We start from the raw sequence: 22,813 nt of genomic DNA on the forward strand, positions 1-22,813 counted from the left end.
CCCTCCAGAGAATCAGGCTAAGGTGGCGAAGTCAACCCAAAAGGGCATATATGATTTCCTTTATAGAGCGCTCTACAAATGACGAAATTATAGAAATGGAGAATGGATTCGCGATTGCACGGGTTGAGGCTAGGAATGGGAGTGAGGTGGGTAGGACTTTAAAAGGGCAACATGTGGGGTCCCTGGGTGGCTCAGTCAGTTGAGCGTCCGACTTCAGCTTGGGTCATGATCTCGCGCTCCGTGAGTTCGAGCCCCGCATCGGGCTCTGTGCTGACAGCTTGGTGCCTGGAGCCTGCTTTGAATTCTGTGTCTCCCTCTCTCTCTCTGCCCCTCTCCCACTTATGCTCTGTCTCTCTCTCTCTCTCTCTCTCTCTCTCTGTCAAAATAAATAAACATTAAAAAAAATTTTTTTTTTTAAAGGGCAACATGTGGAGCGCCTGGGTGGCTCGGTTGGTTGAGCGTCCAACTTTGGCTCAGGTCATGATCTCACAGTTTGTGAATTCCAGCCTCACATCGGCCTCTGTGCCGACAGCTCAGAGCCCGGAACCTGCTTCAGATTCTGTGTCTCCCTCTCTCTCTGCCTGCCTCTTTCTCTCCCTAAAAAATAAATAAACATTAAAAATTTTTTTAAAATAGGGGCGCCTGGGTGGCTCAGTCAGTGAGGCATCTGACTCTGGCTCAGGTCATGATCTCACAGCTCATGGGTTCGAGCCCTGCGTCAGGCTCTGTGCTGACAGCTCAGAGCCTGGAGTCTGCTTCGGATTCTGTGTCTCCCTCTCTGTCTGCACCCCCGCCCCCTGCTCACACTCTGTCTCTCTCCCTCTCTTAAAAATAAACATTAAAAAAATTTTTTTTTAATAAATATAAATAAAAGGGCAACATGAGTTATCGCTGTGGCATGGAAATGCTCTGTGCCTCAACTGTCAATGCATCTGAGTCGTGAGTTGTACTATAGTTTTGCAAGAAGTTACTGCCAGGGCACTAGGTAAAGGGTAAACAGGACCTCTCTGTATTAATTCTTACAACTGGGTGTGAATCTATAAATTATCTCAAAATTAAAATTTTTAATATTAGAAAACAATAGAAAAATATTAGGAAAAACAGTAAAGGCTGCTTTATTTTTGGAGGAGAAAGCACTGGGTCAGCAGAGTGTCCAAATCTTGTCTTCAGTCCCCATAAAAGCCTTGAGATGAATTCAAAGTTCTACCAAATATAAATGATTAATATTCAAAACCTGGATGTTGACCGTGTCTATAGACATGCAAAGATTATAATTCAACTAAAATAACCTACAAGCATATATTTTTTGCATTCCAAAGTCTAAAAGGCAATGAATAGGAGGATGAATTATGTTACCTAGTGAGTTCCAGTTTAACCTCTTATATCCAGACCTAAACACTCTTATCAACTCCTGGGAATGATCGTCGAGAAGCAGAGCCTCTGCCTCATTTAACTTTCCTACGAGCATGTGATAATGATCCAGCATACGCTGTATTCCGTCTGTGTACCTGTGCGTTACAGGAGGAAAGTCATTGACATGAGGACACACAACAGAGCTCGTAAACAGCTTACCCTTTATCTAGGTTACCAAAGACCTTTCACCAGCCTAAAACTTTGGTCGAAAGATTTGCAGAAATTTAAAACAATGCCAACCTTCCCACTAACTTCCTTTTCTGGAAAATATCGGTATACTTCTCATTAGGAAGTGTTTATTTATTTTTTTTAACACATAACAGGTTTGTTATTGTTACTTTCAGGTGAATGGCTAGATACACAGTTCACACATTGCTTCGTTTTAATTTCCAGCATGGTAAATACCGGTAGCTATAAAATGCAGACAAATGAAAGCAGGAGGGGGTGGGGTTCTCAATAATTTGTAACGGAATGGAATAGAAAGGGGTCCTGAGATCAAAAAAGTTCCCTGTTGATTTGAGAGACAAATCTTTTTACCTAAGAAATTTGTCCTCCTGGAGAGCAACATTTCTTGCTAACTCGGGGACGGGGAATCCTAACTGTTCCAAGTACTTTGCTTCATTAATAATCTCCCTGAGAGCAGGTGAAAAATTTATTACAAACACGGCCCCCTTCTCGGAGTTCGCAGCCTCATCAGCAGCGGCAGAAGTCTGTGGAAGAGACATTTCACAAGCATGGCATGGACGGTCCAAGAAGCGGTCCAGATGACCCAAGTTCAACGTAAATTTGCAGACGATCAGCGTAGGGCCCTTGATGCCCTGATAGACCGGGAGGCTGGCTGGAGCTAGCTAGAACACGTATTTTGTTCAGTGAACAGGGTTTAAAGAATTCGACTTAGCCACCCACGTCCAAAAAGTGGTCAATCGCACGCACATCCGGAATTCTGGCTTCCCTGGAAAAACCAGGAACGCTGACAAGCAGAGACCGGGATTGAGCAGGAGCTGCCCCTTTTGATGGGACCCAAGCCGTCTCCAGTCTGGCCCTCTGCACTCATTTTGGAACCTACTTCAGGGTTTCAGAGGCCACACACCTCGAGATGCTGTGCACGGGTCTCTCCTCCCTCACGGCTAGTATTTCTTTACGGAGCGTCTGCTGGGCAGCAGGCTCCGGCTAAAGCACTGTGCATAAGGGTGAATCGGGCAAAATGGTGTTTTTTTCCATAGCTCAACTGTCAGCCATTTCACACCCGGTTCAGCTAATACTTTGTGTGTTGATGTCATCTGATCCAACTCATTTTACAAATGGGGAAACTGAGGCTCGGTGTGAAGCCGCTCGCCCACAGAGTCAGCAGGGCTGCCGGATTCGGGCGCATTTCCTAACCGTGACCTTATGCTGCCTCCGGCTCCTCCCTCTCTGCCCCTGTCCTCTCCTCCCCGGACAACCTTGGCCCTTCTCTGTCTTCCACTTGGAAATACCTATCAACGGCAAACCGTGCCGACAAACCAGAGCTCCAGAAAATCGCAGACGCCATCACCTAACCTGACCGCCACGATCTGGACAAGGGTCTGGAAGTACGTACCTTAGTAAGCAGACTCTTCTTCATAAGATTCGGCAGGGCCTGTTCGGTTACCTCTTTCCACAGCTCATACTTTCTGTCTTCATAGCCTTTCATTGTCCAACCCACCTCCAAGTACTTCTGTCTCACCTGCCAAAGAACTCAGCAATCGTCAGTTTGTCCTCAGAAATCTAACACCTTTTCCTCTCTTTCTCTCACCCTATTAAAGAAAAAAAATCTTGGGGTGCCTGGTGGCTCCGTCGGTTAAGGGGCCGACTTCGGCTCAGGTCATGATCTCGCGGTCCGTGAGTTCGAGCCCCGCGTCGGGCTCTGTGCTGACAGCTCAGAGCCCGGAGCCTGTTTCGGATTCTGTGTCTCCCTCTCTCTGACCCTCCCCTGTTCACTCTCTGTCTCTCCCTGTCTCAAAAATAAATAAATGTTTAAAAAAAAAATCTGTTAGTGCATTTTGCAAAAATAAGTATAGAGATTTCCAAGAATTTTGCAGGGTATGTATGAGAAGGTATGCCTTGAAATCCAGGCCGACGAGCAGGGATCAGCAGACCTCAGCCCAAGAGCTAAGAACGGCTTTTACCTTTTGAAATTTATTTTTAACGTTTATTTATTTTTGAGAGAGAGAGAGAGCACGCGCAAGGGGAGGGGGAGAGACAGAGAGGGAGACACAGAATCTGAAACAGGCTCCAGGCCCTGAGTTGTCAGCACAGAGCCCGACGTGGGACTCGAACTCACGAACCGCGAAATTGTGACCTGAGCTGTAGGACGCTTAACCGACTGAGCCACCCAGGCGCCCCTACTCTCTGGACCTTTCAAGAAAAGATTTGTCAGCCCCTTCTATATAACATTCAAAACCCCATGGGTGGGGGAGGAACAGTATTATCAGAAAGATGGTCACCCTCCAGAGAAGCTGAAAATCAAGTTCAGGGAGAAGCCCACGTGCCTGTTACCTGGAAGATGTCATATGTACGATCATATGTATGAGCCTGAAATCAGGGACCACAGGAAAGGCCTTCGAAGTCGCAGGCCAGGATTTGCTTCTCACACCGGCGGCTCTAGGTCACCCGTGAGATATGCCCGGCAACAGCTCCGGGGAAGCAACATACCTCTCTTCCTCGGTCACTCTCCAATATCTCCTCCACTTCCTGAAATCGGAGGATGGTGTGCTTGATCCGAAAGAACAGGGACCGTTCCCAGTAGATTGCACCTGCTACCGGAGGGTGGTTCTTACACAGTGGCGGGTTGTCCAGGTTCTGAACAAAGAGTTTATTAACTATGTCGATCTGAAAAGCAATCAAAAGTGGTCTGTGATATGCATCAGCATGTTCGCCAAGAAAGATTTAACTTGAGATGTAGGTCTTTACATTTTTAATGTTTATGTATTTGGTGGGGGGGGGGGGGCAGGGCAGAGAGAGAAGGGAGAGAGAATCCCAAGCAGCCGTCAGCACAGAGCCCGATGCGGGGCTCGAACTCACGAACTGTGCGATCATGACCTGAGCCGAAACCCAGAGTCAGATGCCCAACTGACTGAGCCCCCCAGGCGCCTCAAAGTTTACCATGTTTAAATGCATTTCAGTGGCATTAAGCACATTCACACTGTCACACAACCACCACCTGCATCCAACTCCCACACTTTCATGGTCTCAAACTGACACACTGACCCGTGAAACACTAACTCCCCCTCCTCCTCCCCTGGCCGCTGGTGCTCTCCACTCTACTTCCTGCCTCCAGGAATCTGACTCCTCTAAACACCTCACGTAAGTGGAATCATACAGTAATTGGGATTTTTTTGACTGGCTTATCTCACTTAACATGATGTCTTCAGATTCATCCATGTTGGAGCCTGTGTCACAATGTCCTTTCTTGGGGCGCCTGGGGGGTTCCGTCGGTTGGGCGTCGGACTTTGGCTCGGGTCCTGATCTCACGGTTCATGGGTTTGGGCCCCAGGTTGGGCTCTGTGCTGACAGCTCAGAGCCTGGAGCCTGTTTCAGATTCTGTGTCTCCCTCTCTCTGACCCTCCCCCATTCATGCTCATGCTCTGTCTCTCTCAAAAATAAACATTAAGGGGCGCCTGGGTGGCTCAGTTGGTTAAGCGTCCGACTTCAGCTCAGGTCATGATCTCACGGTTCATGGGTTCGAGCCCCGCGTCGGCCTCTGTGCTGACAGCTCGGAGCCTGGAGCCTGCTTCGGATTCTGTGTCTCCCCGTCTCTCTGCCCCTCCCATGCTCATGCTCTGTCTCTCGATAATAAGTAAACATTAAAAAAAATAACAAAAAATAAACATTTAAAAAAATTTTTAATACATAAATAAAAATTTAAAAAAGAAAAAGAATATCCTTCCTTTCTAAGGCTGGGAATATTCCATTGTATGGACAGACCACATTTTACGTATCCATTCATCTATCACAGTTCATGAGTTCAGGCCCCGTGTGGGGGTGTGCCCTGACAACATGGGGCCTGGTTGGATTCTCTCTCTCCCTCTCCTTCTTCCCTCCCCCACTTGCTCTCTCTCTCTCCCTCAAAATAAATAAACATTTTAAAAAAGCATACTTTTCAATTTTTTAGGGTATACACCCAGAAGTGGACTTGGTAGACCACATGGTCTGGACCTGTATTTTATTATTTTATTTTTTAAGTTAATTTTTGAGAGAAAGAGAGAAACAGAGAGGAGAGAAACAGAGCACGAACCGGGGAGGGGCAGAGAGAGAGAAGGAGAGAGAGAGACACACACAGAATCCGAAGGAGGCTCCTGGCTCTGAGCTGTCAGCACAGAGCCTGATGCTGGGCTTGAACTCACGAGCTTCGAGATCATGAGCTGAGCCGAAGTCAGACACTTAAACGACTGAGCCCCCCAGGTGCCCCTGGACCTGCATTTTAAAAGAAGCATCTCCACACTCTCACGTGGGTAATTAGATGTGGGAGACAGAATAACATCCCCCCCATCCCCCAGGCATCCCCTGGTCCTGATGCCCAGAATCTGTAAATTTACTACATAACACGACAAAAGGGAATTGAGGTTGACAATCAGCTGACCTTATAATAGGACGATGACCCCGGATTATCTGAGTGGGCCCAAGGTAATCACAAGGGCCCTTACAAAAGGAAGAAGGAGGCAGAAGAGAGGGTCAGAGTCTTTCCCTAGGCGGAAGTGGGACTAGCCATCGCTGGCTTTGGAGATGGAAGGGGGCCGTGAATCCCTAAAAGCTGGGGGAAAAAAACCCAGGAGATCGAATCTCCCTAGAGACTCCAGAAAGGCTACAGCCCTGTTGACTCCTTGTTTTCAACCCAATGCAACCACTGTAGACTTCTGACCTCCAAAGCTTCACGTAAAATAACAAACCTTTACTACAAAGTAAAGGTTTTTACTACAAAGTTCGTAGTCTCTTGGTACCGCATCAAGAGAAAACCACATATTTGGAGACCAGTCTGTCCCTTTGTATTTTGGTAACTGACGTTGACCAAATTATTTCACATAGTCTCATTTCATCCTCTGAATAAGATGATAAGTTGGGTTTTTTTGTTTTTGTTTTTTCGTCTCTTTCTCCCACTAGGTACTTGAAGGAAAAATCAGTGTTTCATTTATCTCTGTGCCTAACACCATACCTGGAAATATGTGAGCACCGGATACATTGTTCTGAAATAATATGCAAATACATACATGATCTCGGCACACGATTAGCTAGGACTTCTGCTGTTATTAATGTGATTATTACAACTACAAACTCGTACAGAGCCCATCACAATGTAAGGTATATGATATTATATTTGATAAATTCTTACTGAATTTCCTCACTAAATAAACCCACTTTGTTTTGGTTATCTGTGGCATGTGCCATGCTCACTGGGGAAAATTCCACAGTCTCTCTGAATTTGAATAGGAGAGACAGATAATGGCCCCATTCAGTTCTCCACATTTTGCCCAGTGTCCTTCCACTGCTCTGGCATCTGTCGATCTTTCAATTACCTCTTTACAATACTGTGCCAGGATATCATTAAATTTCATCATCATTTGCCGATTAATAGCGTCCCGTGAACGAATATGCTTAAATTTTAGAAGCATGTCAAACGCTGCTTCAGCTGATCGAAGTGTCTTAAAAGATTCATCAATAAAATTTTTTGCTTCTTTTTCAATAACCTGCCAAAAAAAAAAAAAAAAAGCAAAAGTCAGAAACACAGCCCTCATGTCCCCGTAATTATCCTGCAAAAACAAAGTGGCAAGAAATAAGCAAAAAACAAATTTGTGACTTGTGATAGATTTCCCTTGTGCTTTAGTGGAAGCTGGCGCCCAGTTAAAAACAGTAGATTGGCGGGGCGCCTGGGTGGCGCAGTCGGTTAAGCGTCCGACTTCAGCCAGGTCACGATCTCGCGGTCCGTGAGTTCGAGCCCCGCGTCGGGCTCTGTGCTGACGGCTCAGAGCCTGGAGCCTGTTTCAGATTCTGTGTCTCCCTCTCTCTCTGCCCCTGCCCCATTCATGCTCTGTCTCTCTCTGTCTCAAAAATAAATAAAACATTAAAAAAAAAATTAAAAAAAAAAACACAGTAGATCGGCCACATTGGTTTTCTGTTCCCCTCCCCTCGTTGCACTCAAAATGGTAGGAAGGAAATTTTTTGTTAAGTGTTAACTCCTACAAACAAAGAAAGCAGAAGAGGACACAACAGGAGAGAAGATAGTTCAGGAGTCTTCGGCAGATGGAAAGTAACTCTACAGAAGGCAGAGGATTACAACGAAATGTTGGCAACAGGGGAACAGGCAGGTACCTGTTTACTCCCCACGAAACCTCCAGGAACGTTTGGAGACACAAGGCACCAGGAAGGCGAGGGGCAAACACAGGATCCCTCCTCCGCCCTGCACAGCCAGGCCACCATGTATCCTCTATACCCTCATCCCGCCCCAGTCTATGAAGAGTGGAAGGTTAGTTCTAGAAAAATTAAATCAGAAGGACAGCAGAGTTGTGATAATGCTAGAAGCTAGAAATCAATGAACAATACCCTCAATATCTGAAGAAAAGTTATTTCTTTTTTGTTTGTTTGTTTGTTTAAGTCTTAATTTGAAAGACTGAGAGAGCACAAGCAGGGGAGGGGCAGAGAGACAGGAAGAATCCCAAGCAGGATCCATGCTATCCGCACAGAGCCCGATGCAGGGCTTGAACTCTGGTCATGTGAGATCATGACCAGAGCGGAAATCAAGGGTCAGGCACCCAACCGGCTTAGCCATCCAGACGCCCCCCCAAAGAAAAGTTACTTCAATCTTAAATTCTGTACCCAACTTTATTCCAGAATTCACACAAGACATAAAAGAGAGATGTCCCATGAAACCTTTCTTAGGAAGATACTAAAAAATGTGCTTCAGCAAAACAAAGGCCTAAACAAGAAAAGAGGAAGATGTGAAATCTAGAAAACAGGATCCAATACAGAGGAGAAAAGATGAGAAGTCCTAGGGTGACTACTTTGCAATAAATCTAAAGAGCAAACAATATAGACTGGGACAGAAGGACAGAGAGCTCTGGGACAAAGGCCTCTAGGAAAATAGTAACACTCATATTTTTAAGCAGACAGAACCCATTATTGATAAATATGTGGCAGAGATGTTAGAGCAGTTGGGGAAAAAAATAACAGGTATGTAAATAACCAGGCAAATAAAAATAAAAGCAATGATTAACTTCAGGAAAAATGAAGGGTTGAACAAGAAAGGCAGTGTGCTTATGATGTGCTTCTTGGCTCAGCAGTGAACACTGTTTGCACAGACATAAGGAGTCAACACTAATCATTAATTTAGCCAAAAGTTATAAATCTCTGTTAGATGACAGGGGGGCAAGTGGGTATGGGGAAGGAGTAGGACAGTGAAGTCCATATCTACTCTGAAAAGTTAACAGTTGTCTAAAACTGATTATATTAGATACATCAGGAAATAACCACATTGGCAAGTTCTTTAGGAAATATGAAGGTGAACAACAAAAGAAACATCTAGAATTGTGAAAAATGACATCAAGAATGGGAATGGAGAAGGTTAAGCATGGGGCTGTTTTTTCTTATTATTTGCCTTTTAGTATTCCTTGACAAAGTGACTTCAATGAAAAATTCAATTTAAAAATTAGTAACACTTAGGGGCACCTGGGTGGCTCAGTCGGTTACCATCTGACTTCAGCTCAGGTCACGACCTCATGGTTTGTGGGTTTGAGCCCCACGTCAGACTCTGAGCTCACAGCTCAGAGCCTGAAGCCTGCTTCAGATTCTGTGTCTCCCTCTCTCTCTCTCTGCCCCTCCCACACTTGTGCTCTCCGTCCCTCCCTCTAACTAAATAAACATTTTTAAAAATAAAAATTAATAGGGGCGTCTGGGTGGCTCAGTCAGTTGAGTGACTGACTTCAGCTCAGGTCATGATCTCGTGGTCCATGACTTCAAGCCTTGCATCGGGCCCTGTGCTGACAGCTCAGAGCCTGGAGCCTGCTTGGGATTCTGTGTCCCCCTCTCTCTCTGTTCCTCCCCCATTCATGCTCTGTTTCTCTCTCTCTCTCTCTCTCTCTCTCTCTCTCTCTTTCTCTCTCTAAAAATAAGTAAACATTAAATTAAAAAATATATAAAAATAACACTTAAAATAGAAGCTGAGAATACACCGGATGTAATTAAAATGGAAATGTTTAGATAACCCAAGAACAGTCTGGGGTTGCCCATATAAAAAGATGCTCTGATTATAAAAACAATTACTCAAGACCTAAAATGGGGATGCCGCTGATGTGCCTCCCACGTGAAGTTGAAAGAGTAACCACGATGGACCATACACCATCCTATCACGCTGTGTGGCGTGAAACCATATTCTCAGCTACAGCCTCTCTTTGACAGGTTCTGCCTTCCCCCTACCGCAGGCCACAACCTCCTATATCATCTCCCCACCTCCTCTCATTCCCCAGCCTAAATCAGCCTATGCTGTGACCAGAAGAACCTTCCTCAACCATAATTCTGATTACCTCACTCTGTAACCTCAGTGGCTCCCTACTGCCTACTAAGTCAAGTCCCATTCTGCAGCCTCCTATGTCCTCCCCAATTATACAGCAAACCCACCTTTGTAGAGATGCTACTGTGTGTAGCTTGACTTAACCTTATTCTGCCTAGAGATAGGAATGGGGACAAAAAAGATTAAGGAATGTTCATTTTTATCTTATATTCCTCGGTATCATTTGTTTTTATTTATTTATTTATTTAAATTCAAGTTAGTTGACATACATGTGTAGCATTGGTTCCAGAAGTAGAACCCAGTGATTCATCCCTCATATATGACGCCCCGTGCTCATCCCAACAAGTGCCCTCCTTAATGCCCACCATCCGTTTAGCCCATCCCCCCACCTACCTCCCCTGCAGCAATCCTCGGTCCAGTCTGTATTTAAGACTCTCTTATGGTATTGCTTCTGTTTTTTACAAGTGAGCAGGTATTACTTTTTGTGATTAAAAAAAAAAAAATCCTAAGCATAACGAAACAAATTTAACATGGGGGAACCATGGTACCCACTTCCAAGATCAAATCTATAGACGAGTTACTTGCCAGAACTTCAATCTTGAATTCATCCATCACATATTTCCAGTACTGGGAAGACTTGATGCTGAAGGGGTCAAAGGTCAGGTTTTCCATGGGGGTGACGAGGCTGTCCACCCTGCACAGGACATCGTCAATGCGCTTGGGATCCCCCGTCACTGCCTTTAGTTCTGGACCAAATATATTGTAAAATTCCTCCATAACCTGTCCAAACAAACAAAACACAGGGAGGCTGCCTTTCGGTTTTCCATGAGTGTGTTTAACGTTTATTTACTCTTGAGCGAGAGACAGGGTCGAGCAGGGGAGGGGCAGAGAGGGAGGGAGACACAGAATCCGAAGCAGGCTCTAGGCTCTGAGCTGTCAGCACAGAGCCCGATGCGGGGCTCGAACCCACAAACCATAAGATCGTGACCTGAGTCAAAGTCGGATGCTTAACTGACTGAGCCACCGAGGCGCCCCTCTCATGAGTGTTTTAACTACAAATAGATTGCATGTCTAGATTTGTCTGAGAGCAAGAATCATGTCAGATAGGCAACTTCCTCCCAGTCTAAGACCTCTGGTACTATGCCCACTGCACATGGGACAAGATCCATACGTCCTGACACAGTTTGCAAAGTCTGCATGTTCAGGCCCCCACCTACCCAACCCCACACCCCACCTCCTCGCGGCCTCCCTGGCCTGCTTTTACTTCCACATTCCTTTCTGTCACAGGGCCTTTGTACGTGCAGTTCAAACTGCCTAGCTAGCTACTACTCATCACTGAATATCACTTGGTCACGTCCAAGCCCTCAGAACAGATCAGGCTTCAAGTACACACCCCAAAAGCGCCAACAGCAGCGCACTTACTTCAGCCACACCTATGCATTTATAGGACTATTGTGACCTGAGCCGAAGTCGGGTGTTCAACCGACTGAGCCACCCAGACACCCCAGTAATTTTATCTTTGAACGTGTGTTTTGTAAATGAAATCTGATAGGACGGCCGTGCACACATGTGAGCAGATACGTGGGATCTACTTGTCTGCTTCCACTTTGTCACATACAGCATGGGACGCCCCACGAGCACAGAATTCTAGTGGACCCACGTACGGCAGTTCAGGGGGTTGGGGGGGACATTCGCAGCCAGCACAGGGAAATGTGTCACATCGAAGACAAGTACACGAGGACACAGGCTGCGATGAGAGACCACCTTCTCCCTTCGAGCCGGAGTTTGCTTCCAGAACAGTGGGCTAGGAAACACACCTGATCAGGAAACCTACCGTATCGGTTCTGTAACTTCCTGTTGTTTCCCCGTGTTGGCCAACTACTCCCCCTGAGCGATGACATAGGACAAAGAGCAGGCAACCCACCCAGCCCTTCCTTACCCGTTGGTAAGCTGGAGGTAGAGAATCCTGGCAGAACGTGCTCGCACCAAGAAGTGAGAGAGAGAAGGAGTTAAGATGGCAGAGGGGTAGGGGGACCCTGGACCTGCCTGGTCCCTGGAACCCAGCTCGGTCAACATCGTATCATTCCGAGCACCTAGGAAGTCAGCCTGAGGATTAAGAGAACAATCTGCACAATTAGAGGGAGAGACCGTGGCAGGTACCAGGAGGCGCAGAGACGTGAACTGGGGGAGAGAAGAGCCGCAGTGCCTTGGAGGGGAGGGAGCCCTTTTCGCGGAGAGAAGACAGAGAGAGCGGGGGGGGGGGGGGGGGGGGGGGGGAGGGGGTTCGGGTCGTGCAAGAAAAACACCCCCCAAAACCACCGACCGGGGAATCGAGAGAAACGGACTATCACAAGTTTTTGCAAACAGAGGAGCTCACATTCTGAGGGTCTGGAAGTTTGCACCATTCCCGGAAGTCGAGCCGGGCGGGAGGGGCGGGCGGGGAGAAGACCGGCGACATCATGTCAGGTGGGGATCCCCGGGGGTGCACTGGGAGAGAACCTTCCCCTTCTCAGAGTACATCTGGAAGAGGGCAGATGGCCGCTCCCAGAACAAAAGACTTGGGGGCACACCTGAGCGGCCGATCCACAGCAGGGGACAGAGGCGCACGCTGAGGGCAGACGACGTGGCCGCAGCTTGTCACTGTGCGTCACCATAAACTCCAGGCGCCTACGGGGCCACACAACTGCTTTTCTGGGACCGAACACAGCCAGGCGCAGCACCGCAAGGAGCTCCTCCGGAGGGAGGAGCAGGTTCTTTAAGATTTGAAGTTTTTCTTTTTTATTTTAAATATTTATTTTGAGAGAGGGAGAGAGAGAGAGAGAGAGAGAAAATCCCAAGCAGGATCTATGCTGTCGGTGCAGAGCCCAACGTGAGGCTCAGTGGCACAAAGTGTGAGATCGTGTCCCAGTCGAAACCAAGAGTCAGACGCTCAACCCGCTGAGCCACCCAGGCACCCCAAGATTTGGAGTTTCGAATCCCAGCCCCACCACCAGCCTGGGCACAGTCGGCCTGTTGGCAGGGATCTGTCAGAAGCCTGGGACACAGGAGGGGAGACCGTTGGCTCGCCTTGGAGGCCTGAGCTCCCCTCCCTGGGGACCAGAGAGCGGGGTGACGCCACCTTCCCCGACCACCAGCACCTGGGACTTCAAGCAACACAGCACCCCCAGTGGAGGCTCGAGCCGCTTACATCAGACCGCGCCCCCTGCGCCCTGCTGAGCCGTCTGACTGGGCGCCAGCCGGTGCAGGGGGCCTCTCCCCCAGAGGGGGAGCACAGGCCCCCCCACACGCACCCCACCCACTGATCATAGAGGGCTCCAAAGCGTCAGCTTCAGTTCTGAAGCTGGAAATAGGACCAGACTTTCTTTTTTTGTTATTCTCCTTTGGAATCAGACTTAGAGTTTTTTGTTCATTTGTTTGTATTTTCATTTCCTTCTCTCACTTTTTGTGGGGCTTTTGGGGTTTTTTTTTATTTCTTTTTTGAAGTTTATTTATTATTTGAGAGAGAGAGTGCACATGTGAGTAGGCGAGGGGCAGAGAGAGAAGGAGAGAATCCCAAGCAGGCTCCACGCTCACCACAGAGCCTGACGCAGGGCTCGATCCCACAACCCTGGGATCATGACCTGAGCCGACATCAAGAGTTGAACATTCAACCAACTGAGCCACCCAGGTGCCCCCCTTGTCTCGTTTTTTGAATCAGTCTCGTTCTTTCTCTCTTTTTTTCTCTCGTGGAATCAGGCTTATAGTTGTTTGTCCGTTTGGGGCTTTGGTTCCTTTTCCTTTTCTCTTTTTTTTTGGATCGAGCTTCCTTTAACAAACAAATCAAAGCGCACGTAGTTAAAAGTCCAAACACTCCTCACTGCAAGCAAGGAGGAGCTCTGCAGAGGACTGACCTGGGGGAAAGAGCAACCAAAGCACAGCAGCACAGTGCCCCGTCGCCAGAGACCCTTCCCGAAGCACCAGGCCTGGACCCCCTGGTCCAGGTAGGACCCCCTCAATACAGCAGTATTCTCAAGAGCAAGAAACATAACAAGCTCTCACAACACGCAAAAGACAAAAACCTAGACAAAAAGACAAGGCAGAGAATCCGCCCCCCCCAAAGGAAGATCAAGAAGAAACCACAGCCAGGGATTTGCTCACAACAGATAGAAGTAATATATCTGAACAAGAATTTAGAACACCAGTCAGAAGAATACTAGCTGGCCTCGGAAAAAAGCACAGAAGACTCCAGAGAAACCCTTGCTACAGAGATCAAAGACCCAAAAACTAGTCAGACTGGAAAAATAAAATGCTGTAACTGAGAAGCAAAACTGACTGGATAGAGTCCCAACAGGATTGAAGAAGCAGAGGAGAGAATAGGTGACGTAGAAGATCGAAGGTTTCAGAATGGGTTAAAAGACCCATCGATATGCCACTTATAAGAGACTCGTGTGACGGGGCGCCTGGGTGGCACAGTCGGTTAAGCGTCCGACTTCAGCCAGGTCACGATCTCGCGGTCTGGGAGTTCGAGCCCCGCGTCGGGCTCTGGGCTGATGGCTCGGAGCCTGGAGCCTGTTTCCGATTCTGTGTCTCCCTCTCTCTCTGCCCCTCCCCCGTTCATGCTCTGTCTCTCTCTGTCCCAAAAATAAATAAACGTTGGAAAAAAAAAAAAAAAAAAAAAGAAAGTGTGCCATGTGCTTTCTCCAATGGGAAAGAAAGAAGTTGTTGACAAAAAGCACTTAGTCTGGGGGCGCCTGGGTGGCGCAGTCGGTTGAGCGTCCGACTTCAGCCAGGTCACGATCTCGCGGTCCGGGAGTTCGAGCCCCGCGTCGGGCTCTGGGCTGATGGCTCGGAGCCTGGAGCCTGTTTCCGATTCTGTGTCTCCCTCTCTCTCTGCCCCTCCCCCGTTCATGCTCTGTCTCTCTCTGTCCCAAAAACAAATAAACGTTGGAAAAAAAAAATTAAAAAAAAAAAAAAAAAAGAGACTCGTGTGAGACCCAAAGACAGCCAGATTGAAAGTGAGGGGGGTGGAGAACCATCTACCATCCTAATGACATCAAAAGAAAGTCGGAGTAGCCATACTTATATCAGACAAACTAGATTTTAAACCAAAGACTGTAACAAGAGGTGAAGGAGGGCACTATATCATAATAAAGAGGTCTATCTACCAAGAAGACCTAACAATTGTAAATGAAAACAACGGCTTTAAATGACACACTGGACCAGATGGACTGATGGATATATTGGAAACATTTCATCCTAAAGCAGAATACACATTCTTTTCCAGTGCACATGGAACATTCTCCAGAACAGATTACATACTGGGTCACAAATCAGCCCTCGACAAATACAAAAAGATTGAGATCACACTGTAAGGGTTAAATTGTAATGTAAGGCTAACGTGTAGCTTGAAAAATAACAGCTTTGTTCTGACACTGAAGGTCAAGAGATAACAGCCTTGCTTCACTCTTGTAAATTATGCTTCATACTGTTATAAATCAGGCTTCACCAATGAAGGAAACAAAAGCTCAAAGAGAAGAGCATCAGAGGCAAGGTCAAGGAGATCCACTGGTTGCAACTTAGCAGCAAAAAGTCTAAAATAATCACTTCATCCAGCAACTGTTTCTAACTCATCTGGGAACTGTTTCTCTGTTCTGTTCCCAGGTGATGATAAAACGATGTGGTCGGCCATAAAAACTCTGTACCCCGGCTGTTCGGGGCCACACTCTTATCAACAGTGTTGGTCCGGATCGGTCGGCCTTGCCTCTCATTGTAATAAACTTTGTTGTGACTGTCACTGGTGCCCATAGCATTCTGTTTCAGGAGTTGTGTGGATGCAACAATACCATGCATATTTTCAGACCACAACACTATGAAACGTGAAGTCAACCACAAGAAAAAAAATTGGAAAGACCACAAATACATGAAGGTTAAAGAAAATCCTACTAGGGGCGCCTGGGTGGCGCAGTCGGTTAAGCGTCGGACTTCAGCCAGGTCACGATCTCACGGTCCGTGAGTTCGAGCCCCGCGTCAGAGAAGCCTGTTTCCGATTCTGTGTCTCCCTCTCTCTCAGCCCCTCCCCCGTTCATGCTCTGTCTCTGTCCCAAAAATAAATAAACGTTGAAAAAAAAATTAAAAAAAAAAGAAAAAGAAAAAGAAAATCCTACTAAAGAATGAATGTGTCAACCAGGAAATTAAAGAAGAAATTTAAAAATACATGTAAGCAAATGAAAAAATGAAAATGAAAACATTACAGTCCAAAACCTTTGGGATGCAACAAAGGCAGTCATAAGAGGGAAGTATATAGCAATACAGGCCTTACTCAAGAAGCAAGAAAAGTCTCGAGTACACAACCCAACACCTAAAGGAGCTGGAAAAAGAACAGCGCATAAAGCCTAAAACCAGCAGAAGAAAAGAAATACAGATTAGAGCAGAAATAAACAACACATAAATTAAAAAAAAAAAAAAAAAAGTAAAACAGGACCAACAAAACTAGGAGCTGGTTCTTTGAAAAGAATTAACAAAATTGATAAACTCCTAGCCAGACTTATCAAAAAGAGAAAAGACCAGAAAATAAAATAAAATCGTAAATGAAAGAGGAGAGATCACAACTGACACCACAGAAATACAGACAATTATACGACAGAATATTATGAGTAATTATATGCCAACAAACTGGGAGATCTGGAAGAAAGGGATAAGTTCCTAAAAGCATACCAACTACCAAAATTGAAACAGGAAGAAATGGAAAATTTGAACAGACCCATAACCAGCAAAGAAATTGAATCAGGGGGCACCTGGGTGGCTCAGTAGTGAAGCATCTGACTTCGACTCAGGTCATGATCTCACAGTAGATGAGCTCAAGCCCTATATCGGGTGAGCTCATGCCCTGTTTCAGGTGAGCTCGTGTCCTGCATCGGGTGAGCCCCAACCCTGCTTTGGGTAAAAATCACAAGCCCCAGTTGAGCCCCACTTCTCTCTCTCTGTCTCTCCTACCCCCCATGGGATCCTTCGTCTCTCAAAAGAAAAGAAAAAGAGAGAGAGAAAGAAAGAGAAATTGAATCAGTAGTCAAAAATCTCCCAATAAACAAGAGTCCAGGGACAGATGGCTTCCAAGGGAAATTCTACCAAACATTTAAAGAAGAACTGGGTGGCTCAGTCAGTTAAGTGTCTGACTCTTGATTTCAGCTCAGGTCATGATCTCAAGGGTCATGAGTTCAAGCCCCACATGGGGTTCTGCGTAAGAGCCTGCTTGGGATTCTCTCTCCTTCTCTCTCTCCTCCTCCACCACTCATACTTGCACTCTCTCTCTCAAAATAAATAAATTTTAAAAAATAAAGAAAGAAGAATTAACACCTATTCTTCTGAAACTGTTCCAAAAAGCAGAAATTGAAGGAAAACTTTCAAACTCATTCTATGAAGCCAGCATTACCTTGATTCCAAGACCAGACAAAGACTCCACTGAAAAAAAGAACCACAGGCCAATATCCTTGATGAACATGGATGCAAAAATTCCCAATAAGATACTAGAAAATTGAGTCCAAGAGTACATTAAAAGAATTATTTTCCATGATCAAGTGGGATTTATTCCTGGGCTACAGAGGTGGTTCAATATCCACAAATCAAACAATGCGATACACCAACATTAATAGAAGAAAGGATACGAACCATATGAAATTCTCAACAGAGGCAGAAAAAGCATTTGACAAAATACAGCATCAATTCTTGATAAAAACCCTCTAAAAAGTAGGGATAGAGGGAACATACCTCAACATCAGAAAGACCCACAGCTAATATCATCCTCAATGGGGAAAAACGCAGAGCTTTCTCCCTAAAGTCAGGAACATGACAGAAATGTCCGCTCGCACCACTGTTGTTCAACATAGCACTGGAAGTCCTAGCCTCAGCAATCAGACAACAAAAAGAAATAAAAGGCATCCAAATCAACAAGAAAAAAAGTCAAACTTTCACTCCTCACAGAGGACATGATACTCCACATAGAAAACCCAAAAGACTCCACCAGAGAATTTTCTAGATTCATTGATATGAGAATTTAGCAAAGTCACAGGATACAAAATCAACATACAGAAGTTCATTGCAGTTCTTCTTTTTTTTTAATATTTATTTATTTTGGGGAGAGCACAAGCAGGGAAGGGGCAGGGAGAGAGGGACAGAGGATCTGAAGTGGGTTTTGCACAGACAGGTTGATGACAGCAAGCCCAATGTGGGGCTTGAACTCACGAACCACGAGATCATGACCTGAGCTGAAGTCGGATGTTCAACCAACTGAGTCACCCAGGTGCCCCTGTTACACTTCTATACACCAGTAATGAAGTAGCAGAAAAGAGAAATCAAAGAATCGATCCCACTACCATCACGCCAAAAACCATAACATACCTAGGGATAAACCTAACCAAAGAAGTTAAAGATCTGTACTCTGAAAACTATAGAATACTTATAAAAGAAACTGAAGACGCAAAGAAATGGAAAAACATTCCATGCTCATGGATTGGAAGAACAGTATTGTTAAAATGTCTATACTACCCAAAGCAATTTATACATTCAATGCCATATAAATAATACCTGTCAAAATAACACCAGCATTTTTCACAGAACTGGAACTTGGAATTCTACAATTTATATGAAACCAGAAAAGACCTCAAATAGCCAAAGTAATGTTGAAAAAGAGAAGCGAAGCTGGAGGCCTTACAATTCCGGACTTCTAGCTGTATTACAAAGCTGTAATCATCAGGACGGTATGGTACTGGCACAAAAACAGACACATAGATCAATGGAACAGAATAGAGAACCCAGAAATGGACCCACAACTATAGGGTGAACTAATTTTCAACAAAGCAGGAATGACTATCCAATGGAAACAAGGCTCTTCAACAAATGGTGTTAGGAAAACTGGACAGCAACATACAGAAGAACTGGACCGCTTTCTTACACCATACACAAAAATAAATTCAAAATGGATGAAAGACCTCAGTGTGAGACAGGAAACCATCAACATCCTAGAGGAGAACACCTCTTTGACCTTGGCCGCAGCAAGTTCTTGCTAGACGCGTCTTCAGAGGCAAGGGAAACAAAAGCAAAAATGAACTACTGGGATTTCCTCAAGATAAAAAGCTTCTGCACCGTGAAGGAAACAATCGACCAAACTAAAAGGCAACTGACAGAATGGGAAAAGATATTTGCAAATGACATCTCTGATAAAGGGTTACTATCCAAAATCTATAAAGAACTTCTCAAACTCAACACCCAAAAGAACAGATAATCCAATGAAGAAATGGGCAGAAGACATGAACAGACACTTCTCCAAAGAAGACATCCAGATGACTGACAGACACGTGAAAAAATGCTCAACATCACTCATCATCAGGAAAATACAAGTCAAAACCACAATGAGATACCACCTCACCCCTCTCAGAGTGTCTAAAATGAACAACACAAGAAACAACAGGTATTGGCAAGGATGTAGAGAAAAGGGAACCCTTAGCACTTCTGGTGGGAGGGCAAACTGGTGCAGCCGCACTGGAAAACAGTATGGAAGTTCCTCAAAAAGTTACAAGTAGAGGGGCGCCTGGGTGGCGCAGTCGGTTAAGCGTCCGACTTCAGCCAGGTCACGATCTCGCGGTCCGTGAGTTCGAGCCCCGCGTCGGGCTCTGGGCTGACGGCTCAGAGCCTGGAGCCTGTTTCCGATTCTGTGTCTCCCTCTCTCTCTGCCCCTCCCCCGTTCATGCTCTGTCTCACTCTGTCCCAAAAATAAATAAACGTTGAAAAAAAAAAAAATTTTTAAAAAAAAAGTTACAAGTAGAACTATCCTACAGCCCAGCAATTGTACTACTAGGTATTTATCCAAAGGATAAAAAAAAGAAAATACTGATTCAAAAGGGGACAATGTTTATGGCAGTGCTATCAACGGTAGCCAAATTATGGAAAGAGCCCAGATGTCCTTCGACTGATGAATGGATAAAGAAGAGGTGATATTTTATATATGCGATGGGATATCATCCAGCCATCAAAAGAACGAAATCTTGCCATTTGCAGGGATACGGATGGAACTGGAGAGTATTCTACTCAGTGAAGTTAAGTCGGAGAAAGACAAATACCATGATTTCACACATACGTAGAATTTAAGAAACAAAACAAAACAAAGGATCGGGGGGGGGGGGGGAAGAAAGAAAGGAAAACCAAGAAACAGACTCTTAGCTCCAGAGAACACGCCAATGGCTGCCAGAGGGGAGGGTGTGGGGAGGTGAGCGAACCGGGTGATGGACGAAGGAGGGCATTTGCTGCGATGAGCACAGGGTGTGGTATGGAAGTACTGAGTCTCTATACCGTACGCCTGAAACTGATATCGCACTGTACGCTAAGTAACTGGAATTCAAGTTTTAAAAACTTAAAAAAATTTCTGAATTAGAAAAATTACAAGAAGTGGGAGAAAACCAACCAAGTCAGCTGGGTGCCGCGCTGTCGCATCGTTCTGGCAATGACGTACATCTGCACATTCGAGTGACAAAGTACAAATCACGTCTTTTCAGTGATTCCGCATACGAGTCAGATGGCCTCGTATCTGCCCTTTAAGCGAACACTGCGCAATGTAAATGTGAATGGTAAAACTCATGGAATAATTTAAATATTAATTTGAGAGAGAGAGAGAGAGAGAAAGTGCTAGCAGGGGAGGGGCAGAGAGAGGGAGAGGGAGAGAATCCCAAGCAGGCTCCACCCTGTCAGTGCAGAGCCCAAGTGCACTGGGGCTGGAACTCGCAAACGTGAGATCGGGACCTGAGCTGAAATTAAGAGTCAGATGCTCGGGGCGCCTGGGTGGCTCAGTCGGTTAAACGTCCAACTTCCGCTCAGGTCATGATCTCAGCTCATGGGTTCGAGCCCTACATAGGGCTCTCCACGGTCAGTGTGGAGCCCACTTCGGATTCTCTGTCTCCCTCTCTCTCTGCCCCTCTCCTGCTTGCGCGCGCTCTCTCTCTCTCAAAAACAAACAAACATTAAATAAAAAAAAAAAAAAGAGCCACCCAGGTGCCCCAAATCATGGAATAATTTAAATGTTCAATTTCCCTTCACCTTCTTTACTTTGCCACAGTCGTGGGCAAACAAAAAATAAACCCTGCCGAGGTAAGAGATGTCAGAAGAAAGGGAAAAGCTTTAGATTTTAATGCTTTTAATAGCATTTTTTCCTACTTTTTGAACAAGGGGTCCCACATCTGTCGCACTGGGCACGGCAGGTGACGTAGCCGGCCCTAGTAGCAAGCACGGGTGCCTGGCACAAGTGAGCGCTCCGTAAATACTAAGAATGAACGGACGGATGGACCTTCATGAGACAAAGAACAGTGGATAACTCATCCAACCAGCCGCTAGACCCTTTGACCGTTTATTCAAAAGAGAGAGGGACCAGATAAACAAGGAGTCCCTGAAGGATGGGTAGCAGCCGAAACAACGGGCAGGATGATGTGGCGTCAGGAGAGAATAAGTCTTGGACTAGACTTTGAGAAATTCCGACATTTAACGGAAAGACAGGAGGGGGAGGATTCTGCAAAAGCTACGAGGCAGGCGTGGCCGGAGGTCAAAGGACAGCTGAGAGCGGGGTGAGGGAGGTGGGTCACAGGAGACAAGGAGAAGTGCGAGCGGTCTGGCCCGCTTTGGTACCTTCCGGTACATTCTGCGTGGTCTCTCAAGGGTTTCCCTCCCTCCCCCCCCCCCCCCGCCCCCCGCCAGCCCCTGTCCGTCTCCTGGTTTCCGCTGGACACGGACAGCGTGCCATCAAAAAGCCAAACCGCTTTCCGTCCAGCCACGTCCGAACCCCAGCCACCTTTCGGGGCATCGGAGAACACCCGCTCCAGCCTCCCCACCTGCAGGATGTCGCAGAGATCCTGGCAGATGGCAGCCATGTAATCCGTTCTCTCAAACAGCCGCTTTCGATCAAACTCCCACCGAGCTTCTCTCCCCGAAGCCTCGATCTTGGCCCTGGTGTCGAAGTAGGCCTTTTTCCACATGTGCAGGGCGTTCCTGGCCTCTGAGGTTTTGTGCTGGGCACTGGCTCGATTTTCTCTGTGGAGCAAAGAGAAGCAGCGAGGTGGGGGGAGGGGGGGGGGGCGGGGGAGGCTGAGCCTCGGTGGCTCGGAGGCTGAACCTCGTGGCGGTCCGAGCCGAGCCGCACAGCCCAAGGGGAGCAGGTTTCCGAGGGGAGCGCTGTCCCCGAGGAGAAGGGCCTCCCCATCCCACAGCCCCCTGCACCGGCCTACGAGGGTGCGACCCCCTTGCAGATCCGTAGGCCACCCCCGGGGCTGAACGGCACCCGGCCGGCCGCCCACCCAACCGGCAGAGCTGCGGCTCCCCTGGGGACCTCTCTGTTCCAGCCGGAAAGGGACCGGTAGCCTCGGCCGGGCCACAAGTCAACAGTGAAGGCTGCAGCACCACAGGGAAATGACAAAGCCAAGATTGTTATGCCTCTTTCACCTGCAGAGTTTTTTTTGTTTTGTTTTGTTTTGTTTTGTTTTGTTTAGGAACGTGAACATCTGCACCTCCTTCATTGATTCCAGAGGCCCTCCGGCCTTAGGGGCCCTGGGACTTGGTGTCTCCCAGGATAACTAAGGAAGACAATCCTGATTAAAATAAAATAACCTACATGTCCACACGACGGGCTATTAGTTGGCCCTAAAGGGGAATGAGGCCCTGACACCGGCTCCCACACGGGTGAACCTTGAAACCATGGTGCTGATACCCAAGGGACACAGGAGTGCTGACGCAGAGGGGCACTTGTACCCCAACGTTTATAGCAGCACTTTCAACAATGACCAAATGATGGAAAGAGCCTAAATGTCCGTCAACTGACGAATGGATAAAGAAATTGTGGTTTATATACACAATGGAGTACTACGTGGCAAT

General features: G+C 46.6%; 1 protein-coding gene across 1 annotated transcript in view; it reads right to left on the reverse strand.

The window, feature by feature from the left end:
* The window catches only part of DNAH10 (dynein axonemal heavy chain 10), a 147,762-nt gene that overhangs the window by 99,937 nt on the left and 25,012 nt on the right, over positions 1 to 22,813 (reverse strand). The window contains 7 exon segments of the mRNA XM_047826686.1: positions 1,357 to 1,508; positions 1,951 to 2,123; positions 2,993 to 3,118; positions 4,087 to 4,263; positions 6,945 to 7,115; positions 10,517 to 10,711; positions 21,778 to 21,976. Coding sequence (XP_047682642.1) covers positions 1,357 to 1,508; positions 1,951 to 2,123; positions 2,993 to 3,118; positions 4,087 to 4,263; positions 6,945 to 7,115; positions 10,517 to 10,711; positions 21,778 to 21,976 — 1,193 coding nt within the window.

Source organism: Prionailurus viverrinus, chromosome D3 (genome assembly GCF_022837055.1).
Source record: "Prionailurus viverrinus isolate Anna chromosome D3, UM_Priviv_1.0, whole genome shotgun sequence".
Lineage (NCBI taxonomy): Eukaryota > Metazoa > Chordata > Mammalia > Carnivora > Felidae > Prionailurus > Prionailurus viverrinus.